The sequence below is a fragment of the Pongo abelii genome, chromosome 1 (genome assembly GCF_028885655.2).
Source record: "Pongo abelii isolate AG06213 chromosome 1, NHGRI_mPonAbe1-v2.0_pri, whole genome shotgun sequence".
In the NCBI taxonomy this organism is placed as follows: domain Eukaryota; kingdom Metazoa; phylum Chordata; class Mammalia; order Primates; family Hominidae; genus Pongo; species Pongo abelii.
In genome coordinates this window covers 66995269-67004647 of record NC_071985.2, presented here as the reverse complement: position 1 = coordinate 67004647, position 9379 = coordinate 66995269, and the positions used below count along the sequence as shown (strand labels likewise).

General features: G+C 42.9%; 1 protein-coding gene across 1 annotated transcript in view; it reads left to right on the top strand.

Annotated features, from left to right (window-relative positions):
- DHX9 (DExH-box helicase 9) overlaps positions 1–9379 on the top strand; it is a 49077-nt gene continuing 39698 nt past the window's right edge. Inside the window, exons 1-3 of the mRNA XM_002809709.5 lie at positions 1–181; positions 3286–3418; positions 4048–4188. Of these exons, the coding sequence (XP_002809755.1) occupies positions 3308–3418; positions 4048–4188 (252 nt within the window). The 5' untranslated portion in view covers positions 1–181; positions 3286–3307. The remainder of the gene's footprint in view (positions 182–3285; positions 3419–4047; positions 4189–9379) is intronic.

The following is a 9379-nucleotide window of genomic DNA, read 5'->3' as shown; positions in this document are numbered from 1 at the left end:
ATCCCCCGCCCCGGCACGCGCTCTGCGCATGCGTACGCTCGCTGTCCCCGCCCCCTCGCGCCGCGGTCGGAGCCATTTCGCCGATTCCTCCATGCGAGTAGCTGTGCGTTTCTCTGTTGTCTCGGTAGAAGGCCAGAGTCACACACGGTCCTAAGAGCTGCGCACCAGGAAGCGAAGGCTGGTAAGGGAGAGACGTTCCGGCCACCGTGCGGAGCGGCGGGGTCGCGGGCGGGCGGCGTGGACCATGGCTCCGCAGCCGGCTTTGTTACGAAGCGCGGGCGGCGGCGGCGGCTGGGGGTGGGGGAAGGGACGAGCCGCCAGCGGGTCCCCGGATTGCGGGTTGCGTGCGCGCCTCACCGCGATGCGCTTGCGCCGTCCGGGCAGCCTGTGGCCCCCCTCCCCTCCCCTCCGCCCAGCGTTTCCCGCTGCTGCCTCTAGAAGCCAAAGCCCGCTTCCTCCTCTGGCCTGCGTACGCCGGGGCGCCGGGGCACCGCGGCGGCTGAGGGAAGGGGGTGCTTCGCCTGTGGTGGTTGCCGGCCGCCAGGGCGCCACTAGCCTAGGGCCCTTCAGTCATTCATTCAAGCCACGAATAACTGGCGCCGTCGTGCAGGCCTTGGTGGGTAGAGCAAAAAGAAAGAATGTAAAGGGAGAGCGCCTTTGGCTAGTATAGCGAGGTAAGGCGTCTCGAAGGAGGGAGGCTTTGAGCTGATAACGTCGGCCAACGCGAAGGAAGAGCAGAGCCTGCAGAAGCGGAAGGGATTAGTTATCGCTTAAGGGCAGAAACTGGGCGGGAGCTGAAAGCAGGCCATGTGACTGGAGTGTGGCGAGAAGGCCTTCAAAGGAGAATGGGTTTTAGGGTGGCACGAGTGGAAACAGAAACCGTGTAGGACAATATTTCACTAGCCCAGGTGTGCAGTAGTGGTGGCAGGAGAGATGGGGAGAAACGAATGGATAGGGGACGTATTTTGAAGCAGAAATGCGTAGTGGTGGAAGGTGGTAGATCTGGAGTCAGGCTACGTTTTCTGGAATTCTTGTGCCTTTTTTTTTTTTTTTTTTTTTTTTTTGACGGAGTCTCGCTCTGTCGCCAGACTGGAGTTGCAGTGGCGCGATGGCGGCTCACAGCAACCTCCGTCTCCCGGGTTCAAGTGATTCTCCTGCCTCAGCCTCCGGAGTAGTTGGGACTACAGGCGCGCGCCACCACGCCCAGCTAATTTTTGTATTTTTAGTAGAGATGGGGTTTCATCATGTTGGCCAGGATGGTCTCGATCTCTTGACCTCGTGATCCGCCCGCCTTGGCCTCCCCAAGTGCTGGGATTACAGGCGTGAGCCACCGCGCCCGCCCGAATTCTTACTCTTACAGTTAGGAGCTCTGTCTTCCTGAGGCAAGATATTCTTTGTCTCAGTTTCCCCTTCTCTAAAGGGATAGTGATCTTGCCTGTACAGGATTACTAAGGATTAAGTAAAATGGTTCCATTTAGACGATCTATTATGGATATTGTTTGACACACATTAAGGGTTCTACAAGGGATAGCTATGGAGAATCTTCAGGGAGTGGATGACTCTCAACTTGTGCCAGGAGTAACTTGGTGGATGCCGTACCGTTTATGGAACCGAAATGTAGGGGTAGGGTGTTGGAACAGATTTGAGGGGAATTTAAAATTCTGTTTTGACTGAGATGCCAAGTTACCATGCAAATGGGTGAGTTAGTGCCACAGTTGGATGAACTTAATTTTGGACTTTAAAGAGAAACGACGGGCGGGCGCGGTGGCTGACGCCTGTAATCCAGCACCTTGGGAGGCTGAGGCGGGCCGATCAAGAGGTCAGGAGATCAAGACCATCCTGGCCAACACGGTGAAACCCCGTGTCTACTAAAAATACAAAAAATTAGCTGGGCGTGGTGGCGGGCGCCTGTTGTCCCAGCTACTCGGGAGGCTGAGGCAGGAGAATCGCTTGAACCTGGGAGGCAGAGGTTGCAGTGAGCCGAGATCTCGCCCCTGCACTCCAGCCTGAGCGACAGAACGAGACTCTGTCTCAAAAAAAAAGAGAGAAAAGACTAAACTTTCAATATGTGTATTTGGGCATCGATAGCATGTAGTTGACATTGAACATTATGGGGTTGTAAGAGACTAGGGAGACAGGAGTTTGATAGTATAGTCCTTCGTATTTCATATTACTCATTCACCATGAGGGCTTGTTGTTTAATTATTCACGAGGTGGAATTTCCAGATAAACATTTTCAGCTTTCCACGGCTTTTTTGTTAATAGGACATTCCCTTCGCCAAATGGATGACCAGAGTTAGACTGTGGCCACTCAGACGTAACAAATTTATGCTAGGGGTGCAGTTTGATGACGTTAGACTTAGGTGCTAACAAAATGCATCAAACGTGAAACGTGAAGCAGACGGTTTAATGCTGGTAATGGGATTTCTTCTCACAGCAAACTAAATTCATAGCATATTTTATTTTCTCTGGTTATAAATGTGGTCTCATATCTTGCTTACAGTTTAGACTCAGCATTTAGACTGATAGGCTCCATATCTTGTGGTATTTTATAGACTTGTTGCACTTCAAGAAAACTTTAATATTCTCAAATTTTAATAAATAATAAGGCCTAAAGGAGAGATTTGGTATAGAACATTTAAGTTAATAGGTTACTATCTTCAGTACTGAGTGCTTAATGTATTTGAACTTTATTATTAATACATGGCCTACAATTTTGGGGACAGTGTGCTAGTGGTCATAATCAGAATGAGAATAAAACATTGAATTTATATGCAAATGATAACTGTTTCTTAATATATAGTAGTTTGGATTTGAATTTAGGCCCCACTGTGGGTGACTTGGAAGTTACTTTTCTAAGTCTTACTTTCTTACTTCCTGAAAAGACAATGATAGTACCCACCATATCTGTGTGCCATTGTTGTGAGGATGAACTGAGTTAAATATATAAGGTGCCCGTTGTAGAATATAGGGCCTTATATAAAATACTTTGTAAGAAAAGATAAAAATCACTCTTAGTCCCCAAAGATAACCATTTTAGGGGGTATTTCTTTCCAGTCTTGATCATGTATATGTACTTTTCATGAAGTTCAAATCATACCGTTTTGTATCCTTTTTCTTACAACATATAAACGTTCCAATTATGTCATTAAAATTTATGGGGAGTCTTAATAGCAACATGGTAGAATATCCTATGTTTAACCCAGATTCAGTAATCTAGATAATTGGTTTCTCCCAGTTTTTGCTATTATAAATGCTGTTTTTAACTGACTTTTGTTTTCTTAGATCTGAAGAAGACGCTTGAATCATGGGTGACGTTAAAAATTTTCTGTATGCCTGGTGTGGCAAAAGGAAGATGACCCCATCCTATGAAATTAGAGCAGTGGGGAACAAAAACAGGCAGAAATTCATGTGTGAGGTACTGAAAAATACAGTTTGCATTTATGTGATTTATGAGGTTCATTTTGGGGTTAAAAGAAAAATGTTTTCTGTTTGGTGATGTTAATGTGTTGCACATTAGGAAATGACAGTTCTTTATTGTGACTTGACTGCTATTCTAAATCATTTTCAAGTCAGCATTACTTTTAAAACAATCTGACAGGTAAATTATTCTAATTAGAGCCTATATCTTCTTCAGCTTCCTCAGTACTAGTAGTGGGGATGGGAAAAGTTGGATCAACCATTTGTAGTTGTACAAGCACCTTTAGAAAGCAGAGCAATTCTTGATTGCTTCAAATCAAAGTGCTTAAATACAGATGGAGAGCTTGTTCATGGATATTACAGAATCAGATTTTAATGTGAACCTTCTGTTATATGAGAAAAAGAATCTGAGCCACTTACATTATTTTTGGGTACAACACAATTCAAGCTTTCTCTTTCAGTAGCTCATGAATTCTCTTAGGTGTATTATTTTCAGTGTATTTATAGAGTATATTTCCTAAAGTTAGCTGTTTGTTGTCTCTTAATGGACTACTGAATTATGAATTTTTAAAATCTCAGAATTACCCAGGTCAGTCTCTTAGTACTTTTTTTTTTTTTTTTTTAAAGGTTCAGGTGGAAGGGTATAATTACACTGGCATGGGAAATTCCACCAATAAAAAAGATGCACAAAGCAATGCTGCCAGAGACTTTGTTAACTATTTGGTTCGAATAAATGAAATAAAGAGTGAAGAAGTTCCAGCTTTTGGGGTAAGTGCCTATGGCAAATCACTTGAGATGTATGTTGTAAAGTTGTACAAACTCAATATGCGTAAGAGACTCAAGATAGTAATTTTTCACTGTTTTGAGATATATTGTGTTTCATAATGAAATTTGGCATCTTGTTTTCTCTCAGCACTGGACAAAATTTCTGAAGATGTGGATTGCATCCTTATTATATACCTATCTTAGGGGCTTGAGAAATTCCATTAATCTTTGTGTCTTATGGTTTTATTTATTTCATGTATACACCAGAAATTTCAGTCTGTTATGTTCCATTCATTACCAATGATAATACTTTAAATAAAATAGAAAAATCAGTAATATTTTAGACACGTTTGCTCCCATTGACCACCCGCCCCGTAAGCGATGAGGTCTTGCTCTGTTACCCAAGCTAGAATGCAGTGACACAACCATAGCTCACTGCAGCCTCAAACTCTTGGGCTCAAGCAGTCTTTCATCCTTACCCCCCTTAGTAGCTGGACTACAGGTGTGCATGCCACCACTTCTGGCAAGTTGTTTGTGTTTTGAGGCAGAGTCTTGCTCTGTCACCCAGGCTGGAGTGATCTCGGCTCACTGCAGCCTCCGCTGCCTGGGTTCAAGCGATTCTCTTGCCTCAGCCTCCGAGTAGCTGGGATTACAGGCACACTCCATGATGCCCAGCTATTTTTTGTGGTTTTAGTAGAGATGGGGTTTCACCATGTTGGCCAGGCTGGTCTTGAACTCCTGACCTCAAGTGATCCATCCACCCACTTCCGTCTTCCAAAGTGCTGGGATCACAGGCATGGGCCACTGCACCTGGCTGACATGTCCTTATATAACAAAATAGTATTTTATGCAATGGAGTATTTTTGTGTTTTTTATATCATGATTATCTTAATTATATTATGTAAGTATGCAACAAATACCTCTGTCTAGTAGGTTGGTTTTTTTGGGATTTTTGTTTTGTTTTTCTGCCTTTTTTCTTTTTGGGGCTCCATCAAACTCTTGGCCTCAAGCCATCCTCCCACTTCAGTTCTTCCCCAGTAGCTGGGACTGTGGGTGTGTGCCGCTACACTGAGCTCTAGTAGTTTTTAAGAAATGAGCTTTTTTTTTTTTTTTTTTTAAGACGGAGTCTTGCTGTGTTACCTAGGGTGGAGTGCAGTGCTCATTGCAACCTCTGCCTCCTGGGTTCAAGCATTTCTCCTGCCTCAGTCTCCTGAGTAGCTGGGATTACAGGCACCTGCCAACATGCCCAGCTAAATTTTGTATTTTTAGTAGAGACAGGGTTTTACCATTTTTGCCATGCTAGTCTCGAACTCCTGACCTCAGCCTCCCAAAGTGCTGGGATTACAGGCGGGAGCTACAGCGCCCGGCCCACACCCAGCTAATTTTTGTGTTTTTAGTAGAGACAGATTTTCACCATGTTGGCCAGGCTTGTCTTGAACTCCTGACCTCAAGTGATCCGCCCCCTTCAGCCTCCCAAAGTGCTGGGATTACAGGCATGAGCCACTGTGCCCCGCCTGTCTATGCCAGTTTTAACAGGGTCCTGTTACTGAATTTTTGTATTCTGACTTGTTTATGACAGTATTCTGACTCGTTCTGAAAGAAATCTTATTTCCTTCCATTCCTTTGACTAAGAACTCGATAGACTTACTTTCTGGTAGATTAACTGCTGGGTAATTATAGTATCTTACAGTCTTTAATTTCATTGGTTTGCCTATCTGTAAAATGAAGGGATTGGGCAAGATCAACTTGAAAATGCCTTCTGGTTGAGAAAACAGTTTTGCAAATATCTTTTACATGTTTGAAGTCTCCCTCTATTCTTTATCTTTTAGGCTCTTCTCTATAGTCTTGTAGATCTGCTAGTGACAAATTCTCTTATTCTCTTTCTGAAAATATTTTTATTTTACCTTCTTTAAGAATATTTTCACTGGATGTAGAATTCTGGGGTGCCAGATTTTTTTTCCCCCTTTTGGTATGTAAGTGAAAAAAAAAAAAAAAACAGTTTTCCTCTTCTCATACCACAACAATCAACACAGAAGATTTCTGTGACTAAATGTGGGGTGGAGATAGGGGGCTTTTTTCCGCACACCCCAAGCAAGCAATCAGTTCTGCAGCAGACACTAGCAGGGTATCCTCCAGTTCAACTCTGACACTACCTGGAGATAGCGTCAGATCCCACAGGGTGAGGACTCAGTCCCACAAGACTCTCCAGCCCCTTCAGACACCACCTGCAAGTCTGGGCCTCTAGAACTTATGACTAACTAGCTTCAAGTTATGGTTTTCATGACTGCCTCTTTGGGGTCAGTTAACTTGCTAGTGTGGCTCACAGAACTCAGGAAAACCTACATTTACCAGTTTATTACAAAGAATACTACAAAATACAGTTGGAGAAATACATAGGGCAAGATATGGCAGAGGCAGCAGGGAGCTCCCGTGCCCTGCCTCGAACACCATTCTTCAGGAACCTCCACCTGTTCGGCCATTTGGAAGCCCTCCAAACCCTGTCCTTTGGTTTTTATGGAAACTTCATTATTCAGTATTGATTAAATCGTTGGCCATTGGTGACTTGACCTTCAGCCCTTCTCACCTCCCCAGAGGTTGGGAGGTGGGACTGAAAGTTTCAGCCCTCTAATCTTTCCTAGGTGGTTCCGGTGACCATCCCCCACAGTGGAGCTACCTAGGGCCTGCCAGCCAGCAGTTAACTCGTTAGCATACAAAAAGTCTTCACTTAGGAGATTATAAGGATTTAGGAGTTCTGTGCCAGGGGAATGGGATTGAAGACCAGATGTACTTTTTTTTTTTTTTTTGAGATGGAGTTTCGCTCTTGTTACCCAGGCTGGAGTGCAGTGGCATGATCTCGGCTCACCGCCACCTTTGCCTCCGGGTTCAAGCGATTCTCCTGCCTCAGGCAGCAGTATCTGGGATTACAGGCATGTGCCACCATGTTGTATTTTTAGTAGAGACGGGGTTTCTCCATGTTGGTCAGGCTGGTCTCCAACTCCCAACCTCAGGTTATCTGCCCGCCTCGGCCTCCCAAAGTGCTGGGATTATAGGCGTGAGCCACTGAGCCCAGCCAAAGACCAGATAGGCTTTAAAGATAATATGACACTGTCTGCTTCCTGTTTTCTGTAAGAAGTCAGCTATAATCAAATCACTCTCCCCCATATGTAATGTGGTAGTCTCTGTTTTTAAGATCTTTTCCTGTTATTTTTGGTTTTTAGTAGTTTGTGTTGTGACCGGGCATGGGTTTTTTTGTATGTGTGTGTTCTAACTTGTTCAAGGTTTGCTGAGATTCTTGAATCCGTAGATTTATGTATTTTAACAACTTTGAAAGATTTAGCTATTATTTAAGATATTTTTTGTTTTATTTTTTCTTCTTCCCTCTTGGTGTTTATATTTAAGACTTGATATCCCACAGGTCCCTGAGGCTCTCTTTCTTTTTTTTTTTCTATTGTTTTTTCCACTGTTTCTCAAATTGAATAATTTTTATTAATTATCTTCAGATTCTTTGATAGTTTTTTCTGTCCCTTCCATTTTGCTAAGCCCACACAGTGTATTTCAGACACTACCTTTTTCACTTTTAAAATCTCCAGTTTATTCTTTTTTGTATATGTTTTCTCTGGTGGCATTTCTTTTCATTCGTTATAAGTGTATGTTTGTAATATAAATATGGATTTCTTTTATGTCATGAAGCTTAATTCTAGTAGCTGCTTTAAAATCCTTGCCTACTACTACTAACATCTGAGTCATCTCAGGGTTGGATTCTATTGATAGGTATATTTTCTTGAGGTTGGATCACATTTTCCTCTTCTTGTATCAAATAATTTTTGATTGCATTCTGGGCATTGGAATATTATGCTGTGGAGACTCTGAATAATGTTATACTCCTCCAGAGAGCATTGATTTGGTTTTTTTGTTTTGTTTTGTTTTTAATCAGGCATTTAATTTGACTGGACTCGAACTGCAAATGCTGTCTTTTGGTTGTTAACTCAGATCTCACCTCAGTTTTCTGATCATTTAGGACAGCCATGGAAGAGTCCTTCAGGTCTCCTTTGCTGGGCAGCTTGGAATCCGCCCTGTACATGAGTGGTTTTCAAGGGTTAGCCAGAGATTTCGTATACAGAATTCGGGGCTCCTCCTCTCTGGCTGTTTGCTTTCCAGCATTCCCTCACTTTCTAGCAGCTTTGCTTTCCCTGAACTCTGAATTCTGATTCTTCAGGCCAAAAAGATGGTTTCATTGGAGGTTTAGCTGCCTGGGATGGCTTCTCTCAGGCTAAAAGCTACAGTAAACTGTAATTAGACCCTTGATACTCCGTGCTTCCCCATTTTAACTTGTCTCAATCTACCTGCTTTTTTCGTTCATTTTTTATTGCCTGCGTATAGTTCTGGTGTGTTGTGTGTGTGTTTGTATTTTTTTCCCCCTAAAGTTTATTTTACCTACAGGAGGGTCAGTCTTACAGGAACTTACTTGGCTACAACCAGAAGTAATCCCCTATGTGATTTTTTTATTAGTGTTTTAACATGGCTCAGGTGTTTTCTATTAAATGCTCCGTGGATTTCCTACTTTCTTCCTTATTTTCTCTGTTCCAGCTACAGTAGCTGTACTTCTTCATAGGTCTTCAAATACGCCCCTATCTTTCTGCCTCAAAACTTTTATACCTGTTTCTTCTACCTGAAGGACTCTTCCCCAGCTGTCCTACTTAACATTATAAATTCACTGTCACCCTCAGGTTACTTTCTAAACTCCTTCAATGCTTTATTTTTCTCCGTAACACTTACTTTTTAACTCAGTGTTTCTCAACTGGAGACCATTTTGTCCCCCCAAGGGACATTTGGCAATGTATGGAGATATTTTTGTTGTTGTAACTCGAGTCGGCCACTGACATCTAGAAGGTGAAGGCCAGGGATGCTGCTAATGACCTACAATGCACTTGACAACCTCCTACAACAAATAATTAACCAGCTTAAAATGTCACGAAGATGAGAAACCTTGTTCCAACGTAATTTATTTTTGTTTGATTGTATTAGAATGTAAGTTCGTGAGGGCAGGGATTTTTTTGTTTTTAGTTCGTTGCTGTGTTCCCAACATTTAGAAGGTTCCTGGTCTATATAGCAGATACTTAAATGTTTTTTGGTTGACTGAATAAATGAATGGATGAATTTGGAAAAAAAAATTGTAACAACCCATTTCTACTTT